The 25,478-nt window shown below is 33.1% G+C and overlaps 1 protein-coding gene across 1 annotated transcript in view; it reads left to right on the top strand.

Annotated features, from left to right (window-relative positions):
- The window catches only part of CNBD1 (cyclic nucleotide binding domain containing 1), a 489,467-nt gene that overhangs the window by 460,186 nt on the left and 3,803 nt on the right, over window positions 1–25,478 (top strand). The window contains exon 12 of the mRNA XM_047073787.1: window positions 17,932–17,991. Coding sequence (XP_046929743.1) covers window positions 17,932–17,991 — 60 coding nt within the window. The remainder of the gene's footprint in view (window positions 1–17,931; window positions 17,992–25,478) is intronic.

The following is a 25,478-nucleotide window of genomic DNA, read 5'->3' on the forward strand; positions in this document are numbered from 1 at the left end:
GTCAATTTATGCCTGTTATTTGATGTATAATTAATGTTGTCAGGCCATTCCTATTGCACCCTTAAGTAAATCATGTGCAGATCATTCAATCAGTATTTAACCAAATAACAGGAAAGTTTACTGCAGTTGTAGTACTTAACATGTGTTGACAACTCCAGGGAGCTAATGACCCCCAAATGTCCACCATGATTGTCTTAACTCTATGTAATAGGAAATGAGAGTCACCATATGATCTATTTGTTTTTTCATCCCATAGACATAAATTGACAACTTAATATATGACACATGCTATTGTTAACTGCACTGACCTAATTCAATGATTATCATTTCTGATACATGATGATCTTCTAATGGCCAGGGATTTATGTTCAGGACCAGAGGCTTTATTAATTCTAAGGAAAATTAAAATTATGATTTACAACTTAAGAATAGAATTTCTTACTCCTGTGGATTTTCTTCTTTACCTTGGAAGATTAATAATTTTCTTAATTTCTTAATTTCTAAGATTAATATTTAGAAGGTTTAACAAAATCTGAAGTCTTTCATTTATTCAGATTTTGTTTCAAATTTGTGACGATTATTTATTTATTTTTAGGTTTGTATTTAAGCTCACATGATTCAGGATTAAATTGCATAATGACTCTAAGGATATGCATATGAGAGATAGAGAGTTAAATAAGGAAAGAGAGAAAGAGTTTAAGAGAAAGGATGGTAGAGAATTTGCCAAGTTGACCTCACAAGGGAGATAGAGCAATAATGCAAGTTAGCCAAGTAGCAATTATAGTAACTCTAAAAGGTGCACATAAAAATTAAAATACAATGTGATATACCATTATTTGTTTCACTTTGTTATTCTCATTTCCTCAATAGCTTTTTATAATGAGGTATAATATGCATATAGTAAAAGTGAACAATTCTTAGGTATAGATAACAATAACCATGTAACCACTGCAAGGTTCACAAGTGAACATTTTAGAAACTAAATAGTACAGTTACATTGGAGAAGAAAACAAGAATTAAAAATAACACCAAACCAACAGTGAGCTTGTAATTTATTTTACCCTTGATTTTTTTCAAGTCGGGCTAGCCCTGTGAGTACAGCCTCAGAAGTACAAGGCAGAATGGAGTAACTAGTTTCCCAGCCTTCTGGCCAGGGAAGTGGAAAGGGGACCACAAGGAACTGGAAAGTACTGGAAACAATAATAAGATGAAGGAGTTCATGAAAGTGAGTCTGTAAATTTGTTAAAAAAAAAAAATCCTGAGTTTACACCTGAGCTGCATATATGCAGATGTATTCCTAATTAGCATTTAAAAAGACTGAACTAAGCCAGCAGATAGACCACCACCCACGCTGGCCATGAGTGGCACATACTGGGGACAAATCTGAAAAGCACTTCAATGTCCTTAAAAACTTAACTGACAGTGCCACAGCCCACAAAAGATGTGTTGCAATTTACAGCCTGAACCTAACCTGGCCTATTGCCTGCTTACACAGAAACAGCATTTTTCTCAATAGGATTAAAACAAAACACACGCTCACACACATATATAATAATATAATATAATATAAAATATAATATATATAATTTTGTTGAAAAATATATATAATTTTTTGAACATTATCCTGCCATCTGTGGATAATGACAGATTTCTTTAACCTTCTTTAACCTCCTTATATTTTAAAATTTATTTTCTTGACACATTACACTATATAGAATAGCTTCAGTGTTTTATCATGTTTACTACTACACGTTTACATGTATATACTCTGTCAGATCAAGGTAATCTGCAGTTCTGGTTTGCTAAGGGTATTTAATAACAACTAGTATTTAATTTTAACAAATGTTTGTTCTACATCCATTGAGAGGTTATGAGGATATTAAAATTTGTCTTTATTCTTTTATAATATGATGTCAGTTATTCAGTCAATATTGTCTTACTATAATAAAACCAAGTTGGTATTATTTTGTTATAATAATAAGTTGGGTACAGTAATTTCTTACTTAAACTTTTGGTATCTGTTCTCCAAAAAAATAAAAATAAAAACAGACTATGTAAGATGATTGATGTGTTAATTACCTTAATGAACTTAATTGCAGCAGTGATTTCACAATGTGTATGCATATCAAGTCATCATTTTGCAAACTTTACACATTTATGGTTTTTCAGTTATACCCCAAAAAATGGTAAAAAGTAAACCAAAGAAAATACCATTGAAACCATTAAATATTTAGGTACACTGAAAACTAAAAATAATTGTTGAAAAAAACCAAAGAAGACAAGCAAATGTAGAGGTATACCATGTTCATGGATTGAAAGACTCAAAATTGCTGACATGATAGTCATTCCCAATTTGATCTATACTTAAATGCAGTTATAATACAAATTCCAGAATGCTGTTCTCTAGAAATTGAAAATTTGATTATAAAATTTATATGTAAAATGCAAAGTACACAGAACAGTCAAAACATTTAGAAATATGTGAAAATATTTAAAATAGATGTGCATAATTTTGGAACAGATTAACCAGATATCAAGACATACTATTCAGCTATACTGAGCAGATGATAATTATATACTGAATCAACAAAACAGAACATACAATATAGGAGTAGACCCATGTATATATGGTCGATAAAGTTGACAAGATATTTTAATGAAGAAAGAGTAAACTTTTCAATATTGTGCTACAAATATTGAATATACATATGAAAAAATATAAACCTCATTCCTTACCCCACCTCATGGACATAATTTAACTAACAAATGTCAAAAGTACAAATATGAGGAAAAAATATTTGCAATTTGGACTGGACAAAGATTTGTTAGAGACAGAAAACATGAGTCATATAAAGAAAATAAAGTGATGAAATGAACCATAAAGTTAAAAATTTCTACTCTTCTAAATTAGATAATGTGGTGGTTGTAAAACTCTCTGATTATAAGAAAAAACACTAAACTGTGCATTTTCAAAGTATAAATTTTATGGTATGCATATTATATCTTAATAAAAATACTATTAAAAAGGCATGATTAATAAAATAAAACAGTACAACCCATACTAGGAGAACATATTTGTAAAATATATATGTGACAAAGGATACAGAATATAAAAACACCTCTTACAAAGGAAAAAACGAAGACAAAGTAGTAAAACATTGTCAAATTGTAGACACGCACTTCACAAAACATGACACAAATAGTCAAATAGCACATGAAAAAATGCTCAACCTAATTAGACTTCAAAATAACATATAACTCTAATAAAATATCACTCCATGTGTAATGAATTAAAAAGATTGACAATACTAAGAATTAGATAGGATATAAAACTATTAGAACTTTTATACATAGTTGGTAGGAATGAATTATGATAAAACCTCTTTGAAAAGCAGCTTGACAAAATTACAGAGGTTCATAATGATGTTATTTTCTTCCAGAAAGATTTTTTTTCTAGTTAGCAGAAGATTATGGGAAGACTACTTTGATTTAAACATAATTGGTCTATAGACCTCTGGTGTCTTATTTCAAAGCCTGGGGTTCTATGAAAAGTATCTTCTTCGTGGAGCTATCTGTTCTACAGATATAGTCTAAAAATGGTTCCTGGCATGAAGAATAAGATTATTAAAGTTCTAGTCCTTTCCTTTAACGGACTCAGAATTACACACAGAGTTGAATGTAACTGAATTATATTAATACCTATAATAGCAAAATTGGTTGGTTTTATGACAGTTGGAGAGATATTATGGAGTCACTTACATACTGATGTTTTCAGTGTTCTCTACTTTAGATTCTGAAACTTAAAAATGTTTATCTTCTCAAACTCTGTTGCAGCTAGAGTGTTCATGTCACCCAGTTAAGCATTTAGAGGGATTTTCTGCAGATGGCTTCACACCTAAAGAAATAGACATAACTCACTAGCAATATGTTTTTGACCTTTCTCATTGTTCTAGCGTGGAACACAGGCTGTGAGAAAAGAAACGGCCATTTTCACTGTCATGGTGCACACAAACAGGTGTTGTAGCAAAAAATTAGAAAGAGCCTGCTTCATTGAGTGCATCAATAAATTGAGCAGCCTATTCACAGATTTGCATATCATTAATCCAACCAATCTGTGACTTCTTCAAGCCATCATAGTAGAATTAGAATGTATGCTTATCAAAAATAATGAGACAAGGAAAAGGAATAGTTAATTTTGCAGGTAGAAATTATGAAGCATAGATGGAATGATTCTACATGAAACATTTTATCTAAGCTTTAAAGAATCAACAGAATTTTCCAGATGTAGATAGTAGGAAGTAGTAAGATGATCCTTACTTTGAGCACCACATAAATCATTAAGTTAGGAAAACACAAGGTTCAAAAGAGAGAATATGATGGATATTTATAGCAGAGGGGTCTGAGAAGTTATTTGGTGTCATATTTTGTAAGTGACTTAATTTTTATATAGCCAGATCTTCTCCTAGCATCACTAGCATTCCACTGAGATTTTTATGTAGGAAGGTAGGCAGTCTATATTTCATAAAAATTCCTCATGTAGAAAATAGATTGAGGATATAAGTCTAGGAAGGGTTCAGTGTTGGTTATATATCCCAGGTATTCTTATTTCAGTGACTTCCATACATGTATATTGAATGATGTAATAAAAGTGTAATTTCTCAGTGATGAAATTCAAATATAATTGATGAACCTCCATATGACATTGGCCTTTGATATTTTTAGAGGGTTATCTATACCTACATACAGTCACAGAGAGTAAAATCAACAAGAGTGCTCCTATTAAGAGTCCTAAGACTTGTAGTCTGTTGAACTTTATTTTTTCTATTGACCTGACAGAATCCAGTTCATTGAACTTCTGGGCACAAAGCAAGGGACATCTGTTCAGTTAAGCTTTTCATAATTGATATGTTAATTAAAAATGACTCTCAGCTTTTTTGCATTTTGTTTATTTTTCATGATACATATGCCCTGTGGCATTTCACAATGGGCGTTGTCTTAAAAATCTCAAATACAAATAAACAAAGCAAGCTATTCATTATTGCTTCCGGACCTAAAGTTATACATGATGTAAGTCTAAGTGCTTTCTTTCACCTTTCTCTGGCCAGAATATTCTGGGATTTCCTCCAGGATAAAGATCAGCTCAGTGCAATTCATGCATCTGTCACATCTGGACTATCTCAATGTAGCCTTGCCAATGTGTACAGAGGCAGTGCAAAATTTGCTGTTTTCATAAAGTACAACAGCCTGTTTATATTTTGCAGCCAAAAGCACAAGTATATTACCAAATCCCCTACTTTCTAATGTAGATTATCAACCATTATTTTTATTATTCATACTAACACCAATCACAAAATAATCAGAACAATTTTACACTAAGTTAGAAACCACTCAACATCTCTGTAAAAAGTAGGAGAAAAGAGATCCTCAGACCATCTTTTTAATCATGGCTTTTAGAAAGATATGATATATTATTTGTGAGAAGACATAACAAAGCTATAAATAATAACAATAGAACGCAGAACAACAGCAATACCCATCTAAATACGTACAAAACATGTTGGGAGTTTTTCCTCTGATTTATTTTCATATGCAGCGAACAGAGGGGTTATCCATTTCTGAAGATGCTAAAAGTTAGTGGAAGGAGGAACTGAGCTTAGATAGTTATATATATACTGGGCAATAAGGTGTTGAAAAAAATAAAGAGAAAAAAAAGAAAACAAGAAAAAAAAGATATTATATTTTATAGACATAGATACATAGATATAGATGATATAGATATAGATTATAGATATAGATATAGATAGATATAGATAGATGATATAGATGTAGATTAGATATGTAATGTTTTCCAAAAGGGTTACACTTTTACACTTCAAGATTAAACACAATGCTTAACGTTTCAACATGGACAAATACATACTAGAGCCCATGTGATATTTGTGGGTAATAATGTACACCAATCTGAAAAATGAAATTTAACATTAACAAAGGAACCAACATGATGTGTTTAACATATAATTCTGTTACAGTTCTTACCATTGATATAAAGCAAATTTGATTTTGCTAATTCATGTAATTATCATTTCAAGCCCTGTTTTGTTATTATAATCAGACATTATAAAAATAGTCAAATACAGAGTCAGTTATTACAATTAATTTCCCTACATGCCTAAGAATGATAAAACTAGATAATCTGTGGTTATCACAAGCATTAACTTTCTCCTAAAGAGATAAATCATACATGTGCCTCATCTTTAATGATAGGAATTAATAATATCAAAATACTCATGCAAAGATACTGTTTCATTTATTTTAAGAAGGAAACAAGTAACACTGAGCTGAGCTTTCTTTTCCAAAAGATACTAGAGCTATCTTTTTGATTTTCAATTCTCTTTGATTTTAAATTGCTATGGTTGAGTAGTAATAATAGTTGACACAGAGCATTTACTATATGCTTTACATTTAATAACCTAAATCCTTACATCAATTCTATGAGGTAGCTGCTATTATCTGTTTGGAGATAAGGAAATTGAGGTACAAGGAAGTTGGATTAATTTCCCAAGACATTGGGTTAATAAGGCCCATGACTGAAAATTGAACCCAGGCTATCTGTCTCTAGTGCCCATGCTCTTAACCATTGTAGGTACTGTATCTTGAGTAATCCATTCTAGAAATGTCATCTTTCATATTAATATTTTATATTCTAGAAATTATAGGCAAAACTTTATTGATCTACATTTTCATTTAAATATGACACAATTATGTTTTATTTAATCTAGATATTGGATATATATCTTTATGAATTATTTTTAAAATGTTAACCAATGTGCAATTGACAAATTTGATTTCCTTTTAGCTTCCTTCTTTACTGCTTATATGAGAGTACAGTCAAATATGTATAAACGTGTGTTTTTATCAAATTTTATTTAATGGTTTCAGGATAGCCTTAAAATCTGCATTGTCATCTTTGAAATTCTTTTGCCTATAAAATACCATTCATCGAAATTTTGTAAATAACCAAAATAAATCTGGAGCTTAATTCCTACACCTTTTAAAATAAAGTCAGTAAAAAGAAAACATTCACATCAATTAAGTGTGAAATAGTGTGTATGCCAATATCCCATCATTGCCCTGATAACTATTGACTACCAAGACATTCAATATCTCATCTATCATTAGTTTTTGACAAAATAGTCTTCATAATTTAGGCCTCACTGGTTTTTCAACTTAGTCCTGAATTTATTGAATTTGAAATTTAGTGGTCTTTGGCAGACCTTTGGTAACAAATGGTACCTTAGGGCATGATGCATTCAAGACACTCCATCACACATTCAAATTATATAAGGTGAATATTATTCTGTTTTCACTCATTTTAAAAGCTAGCAGAAGTCTGGGACTGCCTTGGAAATTCACTGAATGTTAAACTGCAATTTTGATTCTCTGATGAAAGGGGTTTGACTCATGGACAAATTATCACTTTACCTATGACATTTTATTCCATGTCATCTCATATTTGCAGTGACTTCTACTACTTGAACTAAGGTATTCAATTTTATCCATTTTTATGGAACATATACTCCCCTGCTTATCATCTTGTGGCATTCCATTCATATGCTGAATGGTGATCTAGCATCCTAGATCCAATATTGTAATTACAGACATAGTGTTGGTAATTGACTAATGACTCGATTTATCTATAACAGATCCATTTGATAAAATTGATGGTAAATCTTAGAAGTGAAGATAACAAGAACTTCACAAGTGAATGGTGCTTATTTCTTTAGCAATAAAGAAATTCAGTTAGCAATAAAGCTGATACTTACCTTATGATGGCTTCATTTATTTATCTCTTGCATTTTTGAATATTTAAAACACTTATGCCCTGCATCCCCAACCAGCTTGTACATTTTTAAACTAAGAGAAATACTTTTTATTTCAGATCTCCCACAACAGCACTCAACTCTTTAAGGTAGATAAATCAATATTTTTAAGTGATTGATTGAAAGCAAAAATATGCAATCAGTTAATATTTCCACTTAAAACAAGTGAAATGTATTAGGGAATCCAGTCCAAATCACATTTTGCTGATGATTTCCTATATGTTTTAACAAGACTGACCTTCCCTCCAAGCTCAGAATTTCCTTATTCAATGATACATAATCCAGGCTCCTTTATGAACTTTGCTCTGAGAACCTTTCCAGCAATGACAGATGAACATCAATGCTCAGGAATTTTGTGTACTATTGCTCACAGATCATATTCATTCAGTGATAATAGATGATTTAGAAAGTCTTGGATACATTTGGATAATACAACCTCTAAACTCATTCTAATTCTAAAACCCTTCATTCATATCCATGGCTTTTAGATTGACTCCAAGTGACTTGGCTAATACAAGTCCATCCATGATTCAGCCCCTGCTGACTTCTCTAGAGTCCTCTTCTGCCATTTGCTCTTCTTTACTTTATGCCTACCAATGTCAAATTGCTTTAAATTTCCTAAATGCACCATCTTATTTCAAACCTCTGTGCCTTTGCCTGTTGTATTCTTCTCTTACAAACCTGGTTAGTAAGTTCACCTTTCAAATCCTGTCCATGGGAAACTTCCTCTCTGAAGCCTTTCCCAAAACTGCACATCTTCTGGGAATGTTCATGCCTCCCTTCCTTGTTTTATATTGCATCTGGACCTTACACATCATTTAATTTCATTTCTCAATCATTTAAAATTACCTCTCTCTTATACTAAAATATAGGCTGCTTAACTGCAGAAGCAGTGCCTTCCTGTTTCTACCTTTAACCTCTGTTACAGTGTTAGCATGAAATGAACATAAGAATCCACCTTGTCCAACTGTTATATTTTGTAAATAGAGACTGATTGCAATAAATGTTAAAATTTCATTTTTGTATCTAAAAAGTTAATTGATGTTTTATTTAGAATCATCAGAGTATAAATCAGAAAATTCTTGCAAGTGAACTGAGTGCCCTACTTTAACTAATGCATTTATGTTTCAGTTCTTTATTGCAAAAAACAAGAAGGCCTATATTCTGATAATACATGTTCTCGCAAGAATTAGTATTGAATTGGCTTGATTTTCTGTCTTGAAATAGAAGATCACAATATTCTTTCTCAAAATTCTTTTGGTGCCTCCATGGGTAATTTATATAACAGAATATCTTTGTAAACCTATGCTCTTGCTATCAAAATTCCAACTTGCATGTTCCTAGAACTTGTCATTGTTAATGTCTGTCAGTGGTTATCTGTTAGGTAGGAAGTGTAAATGGAGGAAATAAGAAGATAAGAATTTTTATTTTTATTTCAGATACTTTTGTACTTTCAAAACCTTTATAATATGATGCATTTATATATTTATTTTAGCAAAGAAAGAAAATAAATAGCATATCCAACAATATGGTTCAACAACTGATTAGTCCATTTCCATAGAGAGTATTTTATTATGAAAGAATTGGATTTGAAATAATTTGGGGGTTTAAAATGTCTTCCTTACACATTGTTTTTAGTACTCTTGACTAGAGATACCAGTTACTTTTTCCAAAATCTTGACTCATGTTTCAAGGATGAAATATAAAGAAGATAAATGATATAAAAACTAACGTGTGTCCCTAATATTTCCTCCTCTTAACACAATAAAATATTTCTACAAGAAATCCACATTTTAAAATCACAGTAAACATATGACTCAATGATCCAGGTATGTGCTTCTGTTTTCCAATTCAAAATGAATTTGGGAATACAAACAGATATGACCTGAATAAAATATATTAATATGTTGTTTTACCTTCCATTTCGCCTAATGTTCTTTTTATTACTTCTGGAAAATTAATGCACAAATGTTAGTAATTTCTGAAATACTGCCTTCATTTAGTTATCAATAATTTTATAAAGGAGAGACAGGGAAGGCCTTATGGATATACTGATATTTGAGCAGAGACCTGAAGGAATGAGTCAAATATTTATTTTATGGAAGTGTGTCCCAGATAGGGGGAACAGACATATTGAAAGGCCCAATTCTTGTTTGAGTTGAGAACATGGTAAACAAGTCCAAGGAATAGAAACAAGGCTGCAGTGGCTAGAGTGGAATAAGCAAGAATGAAGTGGAAGGAGATGAGTTCAGAAAAGTAGCTGTGATGTGGGAACACTAAAGTGCTCATATGGTAAAGGCTCTAATTTCACTTATCCCTTCTGGGACATGTGAAGTAAATCCTAAATACTCTAGATTTGTTCTTCATTTATCTAACTTTATTCAGTCTTTCCATTTTGATTCCTTTGTACTTTTTAATGTATTAGGATAAAACCTCCATTCGATCTTGTAGCTTACTAGAGTGAATCATTAATTATATCTATTTTACTCTTCATCTGATGCAGGAAATATATATATATACACACACACACATATATATGTATATATATATATATATATACATACATATATATATATATATATAGTTATGTTTTTAATTTCCAGAAATGTGATATCACATTAAATATATCTATTATGGCCCATATATTTTATGGTCTTTGAATTTATGTCTGTATTTGTAGATAAGACTCCACACTGGGTAGTTGGAGTGTTTATTTTTAATCCAGGTGTGAACTGTGTACAAAACCAAGAAATGTAGATTTAAAGAAGCCTTAGCTTTGCTGGACCAAAGCAGTGGAAAAAGCAGGCAGCAGGGCGAGATCGCTGAGTTTACCGTTGATGTGCAGCCTGGCTCTTGTTTCCTTCAGGGCAGGCGTCATTACGTGTGGGGGCTGATAGCAGCAGGATGGCGTGCAGCTCTGATAATGCTAACTTTTCTCTCTGACCTAAAACCTACACTGGCCTCCCCAAATGAAACTCACCATTTACCGTTCTAATCGTGGAATTACTTAACTTTATTCTAAGGACTTACACAGAAGTCAGTCACTCTGAAAGGGAAGAAACATTTCAAGACCCACTTGATATATGCATTATCTGGCTGGTCTCCCAAGCAAATGTTCCTTCTGTAGGAAAAGTTTCTTGTTTCTTGGATTTTTTTACGTTTATTTTATTTTTGAGAGAGAGTGTGTCAGCAGGGAGGGGCAGAAAAAAGAGGGGACAGAGTATCCCAAGCAGACTCCATGCTGATAGTAGCAAGCCAGATGAGGGCTTGAACTCATGAACCTGGAGATCACCACCTTAGCCAAAGTCAGGAGCTCAACTGACTGAGCTACCCAGGTGCCCCTGTTTCTTATTTTTTTAATATATCTAACATTTATGTATAAGAAATTATTAATATCTTTTTTTTCAGATTCCATGAGCTTTCTATCCTATACAGTATCTTACTGGTATTTTGGTTCTCCTTCTCAACATTGCTATGCATTTGACTTTATCTTAGTATTTTTCTTTCACTTCACTGGAATTTGAGTGTGCAGAAATGGTCAACACTGGTATTCTTCCAGCCATGTCAAATTGGATGTATCCTACATATTTATCTGACCTAAAAATTATGTACTGTCTCCAGGTTATTGTTCATAAACACTAGGTAGTAAGAATAAATTAAGCAGGAATATTTATGTACTTGAAAAAGCTTTCCTCTACACATAGTTCTGAGTGGAAATGTACACTTGACATTTCTTAAGTAAGTAGTCATATAAAATTAAAGGGTAAAGACTGACAAATTTTTATCTATTTTTGCAGTTTATAGATAATCATTTCTTCCATTTTTCAGTTTTGTGGTTTCTAAAAGAATGAAGCAAATCAACTTACTTTTCCTCATACCAATGAAATATTAGCCAAATATGTTTGTTTCTCAATAGTGGAATCTAGTACTAGGCCTTGAAAATAAATACAACTATTTACGATATAAAGAGTAATTTTTTTCAGAAGTTACAAGAATATTTCCAAATCCATTGCCCCATGATTAAATGTTTAGTAGGTGTAATTCTCAGAATAACAAAGTTTTTGAATAAGACAACTCAAAGATTTTCATCTGTTACTCTGACCATCGTACCTTACAAAAGGATACATTTCCATAAATGAGTTTAAAATGTTTTTACTGCACATAAGATGCTATCAATAATTCAATTCCTAATACCTATTTTGTTCTAGAACCACACATATTTTCTTCCTGAGATATTGAGATTACCCTGTCAAATTTCATGAGATAATAATACCACCATTTTTCCAAAAGAATAAATATAAGTAATAGTATAAACATAACTTTTATTGTATTTCATGAGAAATACGAAGTTCAAGGAATTCATTATCGGGGTATGTTATTTTTACTGCATATTTTTATGTTAAAAATGACATAACAAATGCTAGGTATGTTGATTTTCATCTCACACATTTTTTTCTGGTTGGGAATATCCAAAGGCATTCTAAAAGGAAAGCTGACAATTTAATTGGAAATATTAGAGAACTGGTATAAAGAAAGATGCTCAGAATAGAGAAAAGATTGATGGATTGGATTAAATCAATCATCATTAAAAGTATCTTATGTAGAAGACATAATTGTATTCATTGTCTCATCACAGAATAGAGATGAATGGTTGGAAATCATAAGGAATTTTATTTTAAGTCAGTATAAGACAGCATTTTATAAAGACCTATGTACCCAGCAATGGCTCTTGCTCACCTGAGAGTAGTAAGTCTCCACCCATTGGAAGTGTTGAAGATAAGATTGGGATGCCTGTATCAAGAAAATTATAGAGAAATTCCAGGACTATGGTGCTAATGTAAATATGTGTAAGTTTCTATCTCAAAGATTCTATAATCTTTTCCTAAATGTTGTTTTATACAAATCCAAGGTCATATGTTTTTGCTTCAGTTTAGATTAGTTCTTTAGAAAACTATTTGGTGTCTTGCTTTTGCTGAACAGATTTGCTTTTACTTTCTTTAAGTAATCCCTCATTCATTAACAATACTCTAAATAAATTTCTTTCTAAAGTTACAAAATATAGATTAATTATTATTTATGCTTTTTAATCTGTCAGATAATATTACTGCTTTCTTGGAGCATAAATATTATGTTTTGATTATAAGAATCTAACCTTCCTGTGATTAAAATTTACCAAACAATTACTGTGAATTTTAAAAAGTGTATATGCAATAGTTATGAAGTATTTCTTTCACCAAAGGTGCATTTTTTTTAAAACAGAGAATACTTAGTGATAGTTTTGAGAGCTTAAATGGATGGTTAGGACACTTTAAATAGAAAGGAGTAAAATGAGTTAGATAATATGTGCTACCTACCTGTAGAATCTTCAATATCTTCACCTGTACCTTATCTCAGAGGTCTCCCATTTCTAACAGCACCATAATTGGATGGTTCCTTAAGGGTTATTTAAATAAGAATCAGAGGAAATGCATACTATCCAAAACTTTCTTATGTAAAGAACTCCTTATAACAAAATCCAAACAAATCTATTACAGTATATCAACTGCCAGGAAAAGAGAGAGAGAGGGAGACATTTGTCACTTTAAAAATCTCAATATTGGTTAGGATTTCTCTATTATTTTTCCATGATTTAAGTTTCCATTTTGTGAAATGATCAACCATAGAGTATCTCTGCAGTTGACAAAGACCTAAAAATAATGTTGTGACAGAAACTAGCCGGTTGCTCATCAAAATCTTTTCACTTTCCCCCTGGACACACAGCTAGACTACATTTTTCAGATTTCCTTGTAGTTTCCATATTCTCCCTCTCATCATGTCCATGATTTTCCATCTTCCCTTGTTTGAATCTGGATGAAGATGATTTAGAGGAGGACTCTAGAGCCTTTGGAATTGAGAAGCCACAGATAGAAAGAGCCTGGGTCCCTGAATACCTATGCAAAGCAATACCACCACCCATCCCTACATTGGAACATCACAGGAGCAAAAAATAAACAGTGTAGTTTGTTGTGTCTGTTAGCCTATCGTTTGTAGGAGTAGTAAGATAAGGTGGAGTTTTTATCAAACACTATGATAAAGCATAAAGCAACTTTATGGTAAAGTGTAACTTTCCACTGGTTTCTATAAAAAAAAGTATTTATCTTCAATAACCTGAGAATTCTTCAAGAACAGTAACCAAAAATCTCATTCATCGATGTACTTTATGGCTTCTGACATGGAATGGGAAATACACATAGTTTATTTAATTAAGTAATTAATCAAGAGCCCAGAAACCAATCAAATGACAATTAAAAGTAGCAGATGAATACAAGAAGGTAGTGGATTATCAACCTTAGATACTTTCCAGGCTAAATTACATTTGCAATAGGCAATAGGGGTACAACAATAATAGAATAATCACAAAAGCTCATTTCATTGTATCAGTGAGGCAACATGCTCTGTGGTTACCAAGAACAGGGTCATGTGAACAGATGGCAGTAGTAAGCACACCTGATGATTCTACTAGTGGCTAATATGTACAAAGCTAGGTGGTTAATAGTAATTTCCATGTTATACTAAACCATCAAAAATATTTCTTTAATTTTGAAATTTAAATCCAGTTGCAGTTGTGTCAAATACTGTGACATCAGTCTTTATATATTTCCTTGATGAATAAGCTAGAAAAAGGATGAAGGGGAAAGGAATTGTGGGAAAAGTAGGAAGTGAAAAACAGAGAGAGAAAGAGAGAGAGAGAGAGACAGAGAGAGAGGAGATTTTAAAATCTCAGGAAGGATTTTTAAAAAGTTGAAGAAATTGATAAAAACAAAAATTTGGGATTCTACCTTTAAAAACTTCTAATAATAAGACTATATCATATAGACTATAATATATATTTTAAAAATAAAAATATATATCCTAAATATATATTTATTACTTCTAAATATATATATTAATCATTACTTACATTTATTATTATTGTGTATATACATGTTATATTTAATTCCACATGTAGGGGAAAGTTAAAAATAATTAAGATTTACCCAAAATTGGTAGATTAATCTGTTGACCTCCTAAATGGTAAAAGGACTCAGAAGATGGAAAATACACTTTTTTCAAGTGTTGAGAGATAAAATGTGCTTTCTTTATCATTGGGTCATGAAACGACTAATTTACTTGTCTTATAAGTACATCTCAACTTTGCTAGTGATTCAGGATATATCTTTTTCTTTGTATCTGTGAAAATGTGTTTTACTTTAGTTTTATAAAACAATTATTTCATGGCTAGAAACAAATTTCAAGAAATAATTAAATAATCAAGCCATTTAAATAACTTAAGACCGTCACAAATATGTAAAAAAAAAAAACCCAAACCCCTCAATTTTCTGAGTTAAACAGTTATATTTAGATCATTTGCATGTACTCAAAACAGAATAATTAGATTTGTGCTAAAATATAAGATCTGAAACAAAAGCTCAGTTGTAAATAGTGTCAGTTGTTTTTTTCACTATTATCTTGTTCTCAATAATGTACATAAAATATGTATTCATATGTATACACACAAATATATATATATACATAGGTATTATGTATACATATGAGTATATATGTGGGGATATGTGTACAGAGTATATATGCAGGGTGCTTCGTCTTTATCTTCTCCTTCTATTTCCTTCCCTTCCTGTATAATTTAGTCCTGAAGCCATGGCGGGGGCAGGGGGTGGGCAGTGCCAGCAAGGAAGGGCAGCCTCCAGAACAGGGTGTGGATGAGGCCCATGTAGGACAAAGTGGCATTCACCTAGTAGGGCTGCATGGCATGTGATATTGGAGCCTGAGGCAGCTGATGAGGCCTTCCATATAGAGGGGCAGTAGGCAGAGTGTCAGAGCATGCTCAGAGTAAGAATGAAGGGGAAGGATTCACTAGGGAGTGTCCTAGCCTGAGCAGTTTGAGAAGGTTGCCTGCATGGCAGGACTGCCCCCTGCAGGACATGAGAGCACAAGAGGCTGAGGACAGGTCCTCTCAGAAGGGTCCAGAAATTTGCACAAGGTTTTGGACATTAGCACCATAAGGAGCGTACCTACATAGGGTGCTACCAAGCACTGGTATTGGAGCCTGAACAGGGTGAGGACATTCGCAGGGAAGGAGACAGGTTCACTGCAAAGACACTGAGAACATGATATATGAGTAGGCTAGAAATGAATGATAGAGAAAGCCACATGGAATCTTTTGGACAAAAGAGATCAAGAATTTATTTGAATAGTACGGATAAATTATCTGTGCATGTTATAGTCTTTTATTTTGTTCTTTTATGTAGAAAATAGTATGAAAGTAATAAAACTAATTATAGTTTAAAAATCTAATGGATCATTAATATTGTTTCAAAAGAAAAATAGTTTTGGGAGGATGTAGAGATTGGAATGTGGGAGGATAGCATTATCTAATATATGAACAAAATTCTACTCTTACAAAACCGTATTATGCTACTAGGAAATCTTACACACACTGGTCAGCATTTCTTACACATATGAGAGAATCTAGGGTTTCCATTCCCTGCATATGTTTAGTGTGTCACACCCTGGACATCTGCTAATGTTGAACATCTGTCTTTCGTTTTCATTGAAAGATGTCTCATTTGGACTGCCAAAAAGAGAATGGGGTCATTAGTTATTCTACAGTGTGAAGTTATCCAGCAGATTATCCTTGTATGAGGAATAATAATGTCAAGAAAGCTATACTCACTGCAATTAATCCTAAGGTTTGCTTTACACTGGGAGTCATTACAAGCATGATTCCAAAAGTGATTGCCAAACTATCAAAATTCCCCAAATAAAAACAGAAGTTGTTTTATATAGCATTTATCACCTGGTAATCACTGTAAATTGATTTTCTGAATATAAAAATAAAAACCAAAGTAATGAACAAGGTAAGATACTTGCATGCCTGCTGAATTAGCAAGGTTTGAATTACGTTTAGTGTAGTTTGAATTGATATGTTTGATGAAAGTGAACAATCTTTGTGACTTACTCTCTATTACATTGTTTATTTGATTATTTTATTAACAGTGACATGTTATTGTCCAGTATGTAGAACAACTGGAAACTTATCTTTTATGTGAAAAGCCATATGCCAGAAGTAAGCTGTTGTATATTATGTCTTTAATATTTTTATTATGTGATATAAAGTATGAAACCAAATTCATTATCATTTGGATTTTTTTGACTATACATAAGCCATACGGTACTATTACAGGTTTTGATATGAATAGCTGAAATGTTAAGTGGTGCACTCTTTTGTTCTGCTTAAGAAATCTGTTTTTATATTCAAGTGTTTGTGTCCTTCTAAATTATGTAGAATATAACAGGCAAGAATCATGTCCTTCTAAAATGTAAATCCTTTCGCATTTGATAACTAGAAGCTTTCTGGGGGACTATTTGTAAGATAGTTGTTGCTTTTTAATTTTTATATACACTTTACGGAAACATTTATTCAACATAAGTGTAGACCTATATTCACTCATCGTGTTCACAATTTGAATTGAAACACAATGAAAACAAAAACAATGATATAGACAGAAGAAAAGGATCGATAATTTTAGTGTGACTTAGCACCACAGAGATCATATTGAGCAAATCTTTATTTTAAAAATGCAAGCAGTCCTAATTTCATCCCTCTGTTTCTTAGTTGTTTTCTATTTTATAAAATGGAAGTGTTACGAAGTTACAAGAACACCTGGAAAGACTGTGTATGTGTGTCACTTTATATAAATATAACTAAATTATTTATGTGTTCAATAGTAATCCATTGTAAGCTACCAAAAGAACTTTATTTCAAGACCTTGTATGTCCTTGAAAATCTGACTCTGTCTTCATATCTGATGCTTTGCTTAAATACATTATCCCATCTCTTTTTATCATGTGCCTGTTCAACTCCTCTGCTATTATTTTCTAGCTTCTCACAGTTATACATGTTCAAGGTTTGCTTTGATTTTAAATCTAGTAGTTTGAATCACAGTACAGAATACTAAATAACTGGAAAAGTATTAGCTCATTTAATCAATCTAACCTTGTTTTCTTGTAGGAGGATGTTAAAAATGTATATTTGGAAAGCGAACAAAAAAAGGAATGGAAAAATTTCAAGGTATAGTAATATATATTGCAACAAAATACATAGGATAACTGATAATTCTTTCCTTATGGTAACCAATATTACATTAGTGAAAACTTTTTCAGAGAGTATGAATATTAAAGAAAATGATAATGATGTTTAAACATTTCTACTGAAAAAATATTGTTTAATTCTTTAGAACTTAGTACTGTCTTGTAAGAAACATTAAAGTAAATTTGTAGTAATTTAATTTTTTTTCCAAACTTAGAGGGAAGAATATGCATGAAGTACCTACTGTGGGCTAAGCAGTTTATATATGCTATTGCATCAGTTAATCTCTTTAAATATAGTTATTGTTTTTCTTATTTTATGGAAGAGGAATTTAAGGACTGTAGAGATTAAGGAACTTGTTCAAATAACACAGATAGTTAATACAACTTTCAGTAATACAACTCAGGTTTGCTCAATTCCAGAAGCAATGAGTTATTTTTAATTTTATGGTTTTTCTGTAAGAGCAACAGCGTGCAGTTGGCATGTGAGGATAAAACTGTCTTTATTTTGGGGCGCCTGGGTGGCGCAGTTAAGCGTCCGACTTCAGCCAGGTCACGATCTCGCGGTCCGTGAGTTCGAGCCCCGCGTCAGGCTCTGGGCTGATGGCTCGGAGCCTGGAGCCTGTTTCCGATTCTGTGTCTCCCTCTCTCTCTGCCCCTCCCCTGTTCATGCTCTGTCTCTCTCTGTCCCAAAAATAAATAAAAAACGTTGAAAAAAAATTAAAAAAAAAACTGTCTTTATTTTGTGATATATATGCCAAAGGAAAAATTAGTGAATATGGTTGTGTTCACATTGCTGTGGAATTAATCCAATCTTTTAGCACTTAAAAACTTGACTGCCAGAATCATTATCATTGTTATCACCATCCTCATCACCACTATCTCCACCATCACTTACCTAGCCATGGGTGAAATCCTTTAAATATCCCATTTGTGTAGTGCTTTCAGCAAATTTAGAAACAAGAAAAAAGGGACAGGATAACTCTGGAGATTGTGGGACAGCTGAGACACATAGTCTCCAAAACATGAAGAAAAAAATTTTTTAATGTTTATTTATTTTTAAGAGAGAGAGAGAGAGAGAGAGAGAGAGAGACAGAGCCTGAGCAGGGGAGGGGCAGAGAGAGAGGGAGACACAGAATCTGAAGCAGGCTCCAGATTCTGAGCTGTCAGCACAGAGCCTGACGTGGTGCTCGAACTCATCAACTGTGAGATCATGACCTGAGCTGAAGTAGGACGCTTAACTGACTGAGCCACCTGGGCGCCACAACATGAAGAAATTTTTAAAACACAACATAAGGTGCAGCCGCTCTGGAAAACAGTGTGGAGGTTCCTCAAAAAATTAAAAATAGATCTACCCTATGACACAGCAATAGCACTGCTAGGAATTTACCCAAGGGATACAGGAGTGCAGGTTCATAGGGGCACATGTACCCCAATGTTTATAGCAGCACTTTCAACAATAACCAAATTATGGAAAGAGCCTAAATGTCCATCAACTGATGAATGGATAAAGAAATTGTGGTTTATATATACAATGGAATACTACTTGGCAATGAGAAAGAATGAAATATGGCCTTTTGTAGCAATGTGGATGGAACTAGAGGGTATTAGGCTAAGTGAAATAAGTCAGGCAGAGAAAGACAGATACCATATGTTATCACTCATATGTGGATCCTGAGAAACTTAACAGAAGACTAAGGTGAGGGGAAGAAAAGGGAGAAAAAAAAAGTTACAGAGAGGGAAGGAGGCAAACCACAAGAGATTCTTAAATACTGAGAACAAACAGGGTTGATGGAGGGTGGAGAGAGGGGAAAGTGGTTGATGGGCATTGAGGAGGGCACCTGCTGGGATGAACACTGGGTGTTGTATGGAAACCAACTTGACAATAAATTACATTAAAAAAAAATAAGACACAACATAAAGAAATAAGACAATGTGTCACCTTTAAAGTAGCAACCTCTATTTTTCTGGCTAACATGATAGATTAATGTGGTATGAGATACTACATAAGAAATAGAAAGTAAAAGTGACAGGCAGAAATTTTAAATAGGTGATTTTATTTAAAAAAAAAAACCTTCAATGTTGTATCATTTGGCCTCTTTACATAGAGTTATTGTTTTTCCTATTTTATGGAAATAAGAAATATATAGAAAAAGGGGGAAAGGTTTTCAAGCAGGTCAATGTTAGACTTTGGATCTGGGATACCATAGGTAAGTGCTGCACTATTATGTGGCTTTAAACCCGATATGTGTTTCTCCTTTATGTTGTAGGCATGTACAGTAGGGTGTGAACACTGACCCAATAAGTAAGAACAAGTATGTCAGAAAAACTTTCCAAATACTTATTTCTATTAAAAGAACAGTGAAGGAGCGCCTGGGTGGCTCAGTTGGTTAAGCGGCCGACTTCGACTCAGGTCATGATCTCGCGGTCCATGAGTTCGAGCCCCGCGTCAGGCTCTGTGCTGACAGCTCAGAGCCTGGAGCCTGTTTCGGATTCTGTGTCTCCCTCTCTCTGACCCTCCCCCGTTCATGCTCTGTCTCTCTCTGTCTCAAAAATAAATAAAAGTTAAAAAAAAAATTAAAAGAACAGTGAAGCAAAGAGTGGAGTGAATTCCCACATCAAAATACTACTTCTCATAGCCATCTGCAATAATGAAATCTAATTCTGTGTTCTTGATAAGCTAGTTCTTATGACTTTGTTCATATTCCTGTCAGTCAGTGAGCACTGATTTAGCTCCCATCGGGATTTGCAATACTCCAAATATTATAATTTACTAAAAATCAAGTATTTTTCCTTTTAAACTCAGGTCCTTTCCAAAATAAAATCTTTCTTTAATCATTTCTTTAATCGTATAGACAAAAATAAATATTTAATACTTTCCAATTTCCCCTAAGAAATCCAAATCTGTGTGTAAATATTTGCATGTAGTTTTTTAAGAATTTTGACCCTATAAAAATCTGTCCTACTGAATTTCTTTCAATTCCCTAAATGGCCATTCTCTGTGTTGTCTGAAACACCTTTACCTGTACCGATCTGTAACCAATTATTGTCAGTTTCATTGCTAGATTGTAATTTGAATAAGGGGGAGATATTGACAAGCATAGTGCCTGTTACATGATGAGAACACAATAATTATAAAGAGTAAATGAATGAATAAATGAATGAATGAATGAATGAATGAATGGTAAACATACTACCAGAGATGCTTTTACTGTTGAAATGGACCAGAATAAAGATGCCATAATTTTGCTGATATCTTCCAAATTTATGATGGAGGAATCTCTGGAAAATCTGGGAACTCAAGGCCTTCATTCAAACCATTGTTTCTTTTAAGATTCCCTGCTGTCAGACACACTTTCATCACACAATTAAGAAATGATTCATAAACTTCCAGCTGGATATATCAGAATCTCGGATTTATTAAAGTTGTTGCAGGAACAATTTATGAAGAGCAATCCACAGAGTTGTACCTGATGCTTGTCGCTCTTGTCCCAAATCCTAAAATCTAGATTATTTGCTAACCATGCAAATGTATCTGCCACACACAGGAATTCTTCCTAAAAATGTCTTGTTACCTATCGAGTTGTCATGGAACTCAACTTTGATTTCCTTTCTTCCTGTAGCGTATACATCAACAAATTATGAAACACCTAAGCATTTTTTTAATTTCATGAGAAAGAACGTATCAGATTTCATATTTATAGGCATTATACATGTACTAACAAGAACAGATTGTGAGCTTTCATGTTCATGCTTTCTAGCCTAGCAGCCTTAAGCAGTATAGGTATTCTATAGACATTTTCTGATTGATTCATAAAAACTTTAACTAAAAACCAATTGGAAGGTGTATGGAAAAATACATTGTTGCACACAATGGTGTGTTAATCAATGTTTAACAAACTACTCCCCTACCCCCAACAAACCAAACCAAAAACTTTTCACTTGTTGCATTTGCCACTTTTCATGGTGTAAATATCCCCATCAGAGCCGATTTCAAGCCCCCCAATGTGAAGTCACTATAAGTACAGTTGGGAGGAGATGCACACAATGGGCTCTCATGGGTTATGAAGTAGCTCCAGAACACAGGTGGTTCGTGATGTCTGTGAGATTATGCAATTACACAAACCTGGTATAACAACTAGGACAGAAAAACATACGGCTTTTAAATTTAAAACCTTCAGAGAATAATGGAAGTGATGAGGAAACAGGGAGCATTCCACCAAAATTGGTAGGAGGGCTGGAATCAGGAAGAGAGAGATAGCTCCTTAACGCAATAATGGAAGATTAAGCAAAAGTAGAAATCTGAGGCGAAATAATCATTTATCAGTATTAACTAACAACAACAAAAATTCTGGGTTTGCCATGTATTCTTTCTGGTTCTCCTAAGATAACTATTTAATAAAAAATGTTTGCATCGATGCTTATTTATATTGTTCATTTTGACCATATATCACAGGCATACCTGCCACCTGATCTCCCTGCCATTCATGTCTATAGACAAACCCTCTTGCTGCCCTGAGCAAATTTGGACTCCTCAAACAAACCTTCAGCTTTTTGTGCTTAATTCTCCCTCCCAAGGTTTTTTCCCTTCTAACCATTCTATTCAGCTTAGTTTTCTTACTCTTTCAGCACAAATTCCATTTTGGCCTTGTTCTTAGTGTTTTTCCCTCACTCCTCTTAAACAATCTGAGATCTTAGTACTTCTTCCGTCACAACATCCACCACCCTCTGTCAACATTCCTAATTGCCTGTAGCTTCCACTGGTAGTCTTTTTTCTTACTGGGTACTTATGGTCTGTAATTTACAATTACATAGCTGGTTATGCACTGAACTATTATTTGCTAAATGTTTTGTACCTGTGTCTCCCTCTCTCTTTCATAGTATATTTTAAGGTACTAGCAAATAAGAGACCATACAAAACAAAATAGTGTTGGACACATAGGGAAACTTAGGAAATACTTAATGTTAACTGAAATATAGAGCTAGAAAAAGGGTAGTTTGACACATAAATGCCTTGCTAATGCCTTTATAAGATTTTGCATTAATACCCTAAAATATTTGTATCCCTTTAATAATTTGAACTAAAAATGGCACCATAATAATAGTTGCAATCTACATATTTCACTCAAATCTATTCTCAGAATAGGGATTTTTGGGGTTTTTTTGTTGTTGTTAATCTAATCATTTGGAATAAAATAATTTTTAAAAATTATGAATCAGAGGGGTGCCTAGGTAGCTCAGTAGGTTGCACGTCTGACTTTGGTTCAGGTCGTGATCTCGCAGTTCATGAATTTGAGCCCCACATCAGGATTTCTGCCATCAGCAGGGAGCCTGCTTTGGATCCTTTCTCCCGGTCTTTTTCTGCACCTTCCCTGCTTGTGCTCTCTCTCTCAAAAATAAATAAACATTTTAAAAAATTATGAATCAGAGTAGAATTGAAGTCAAAGTAGAAATCCATTTTAACACAAAAAATAACTGAAGCAAATAGAATTACTACGAAAAATTCAAATGAAATCACATTTCAGGGCACCTGGGTGGCTCAGTCAGTTAAGCGTCCAGCTTTGGCTCAGATCATGATCATGAGTTCGAGCCCCGCCCTAGGGTCTGCACTGACAGCTCAGAGCCTGGAGCCTACTTTGGATTCTGTGTCTCCCTCTCTCTCTGCCCTCCCCTGTTTACGCTCTGTCTTTATCTCTCTCTTTCAAAAATAAATAAACATTATTTTTTTTAAATAAATGAAATCACATTTCAAAATACCTGAAGTAATCACTCCATATTAATTTTCAAACTGTGTTTAGAAATTTTTAATGTTAATACCCAGTAGGTTTAAATAAAAATTCAAATTATGGACTGAGCTCTGGCCTATAATTATAATTTTCATAGGTTAAATGGTTTTATGAATTTTGGAAAAGGGGTCCAGTGGTCACAGACTGATAGACTAATTTTTGTTTGTTTCAAATTTTTGTTAATTCTAGTTAGTTAACATATAGTATAATATTGGTTTCAGGAGTAGAATTTAGTGACTCATCACTTACATAACACCCTCTGCTCATATTAAATGATTAATGGTTTTTGCTAGTTGTTAAGGTTTATTTTAATTAGTCTTTATACCTAAGCATCTCAAATTAATCTAATAATATTAACTGCTTCTAACTTTCAAGAGACAAAACTGACACAGTTACTGCATATCTCCAAAATGTAGTGATAAAGCATGGCTCAAAAAAAATGAATAATAACTCCACTAAAATACTCACAAAGAAAACAAAATAAAAAGTTCTCACTCACTTATGTTGTAGCCAGTATAAGTTATTTCCTCTCCCTAAGTCCAGAGCCAAAAACACATAATTCTATGGGGCAAAAAACCAATTTTAAGTAAATATAAAAATCTAAATGCACTAGCTGCATATATAGTTTTAATTACTGACACATGTTTAAATCAGCATTCATACCAGTCCTTTGGCCCTAATATCATGCCTCTGCTTATATCCCTTCAAGTGAAATTAAGTACCATGTAGTCATCTCTTCTCTAGGCTATATTTGATTAGCTCCCTCAGTTCCCCTCATAAATTCTATTTTCCTTTTTTAAAGATTGTTTTGTTGCTCTCTTCTGGACCCTCAATGATTAACATAAGACCACTAAATTAAATTTCACTTCTTATGCCCAAGTCTCTATTTACCAAGTTATTATATTACTTGACCTGATGCCTCAGGCTAGTCTTCATGAAATGGAATATACTATTGAAAAGTGAAAATCTTTTTCTCATTCTACCAACTATTGGTTGATCTTTTTATCATAAAATTTATACTTATTCTTCCCATAGGGATTAACATGACAAACAATATTGATCATTAATCCTGTAACATGTATCTATAGATTTTAAATGGAGACCTCAAGCTTTTTTCTCCTCCTTCTCCTTCTCCTCTTCCTCCTCCTCTTCCTCCTCCTCCTTCTCCTCCTCCTCCTCCTCCTCCTCCTCCTCCTCCTTCTTCTTTTGGCGTATTTCTATCATTTCTCTTTGAAAACATTGTCTCATTATTTGAAATTAAAGAATATATGTATTTTTGTGAACTCATGCACAGAAGCATATATATTGCTATAATATTATGCACACATTTGTGCATTTTAATTTTGTCCTGACTACTATGCACTTGATACATTTGCTTCGTATATTTCAAAGATAAAAAACATAAGCTAAGTTTGTAAAAAAGCTAATTTCCTGAAGAAAAAAATCATTTGCCCCCTGATGCTCACTGCTTTTTCCAATCTTTGTCTACATGAACTTAATGTTATTCTTGAGAATCCAAACCCATCAACCGCCTTGCTCTCCTACCCTTTCCCATATTTATCTGTAGGTGAAACTAGTCATAGCTGGACTTTTCTGATGCTGAGCTTGACCATTTTTCAACTGCTGCTTTTGATAAAAGACATAATCATCTGGGAAATATAAATGCAGTTTCTGGAGAGAGCTG

This window comes from Lynx rufus, unplaced genomic scaffold (assembly GCF_022079265.1).
Source record: "Lynx rufus isolate CCGP_SWC_20201006 ecotype Redwood Valley unplaced genomic scaffold, mLynRuf1.p SCAF_12, whole genome shotgun sequence".
NCBI classification, from domain to species: domain Eukaryota; kingdom Metazoa; phylum Chordata; class Mammalia; order Carnivora; family Felidae; genus Lynx; species Lynx rufus.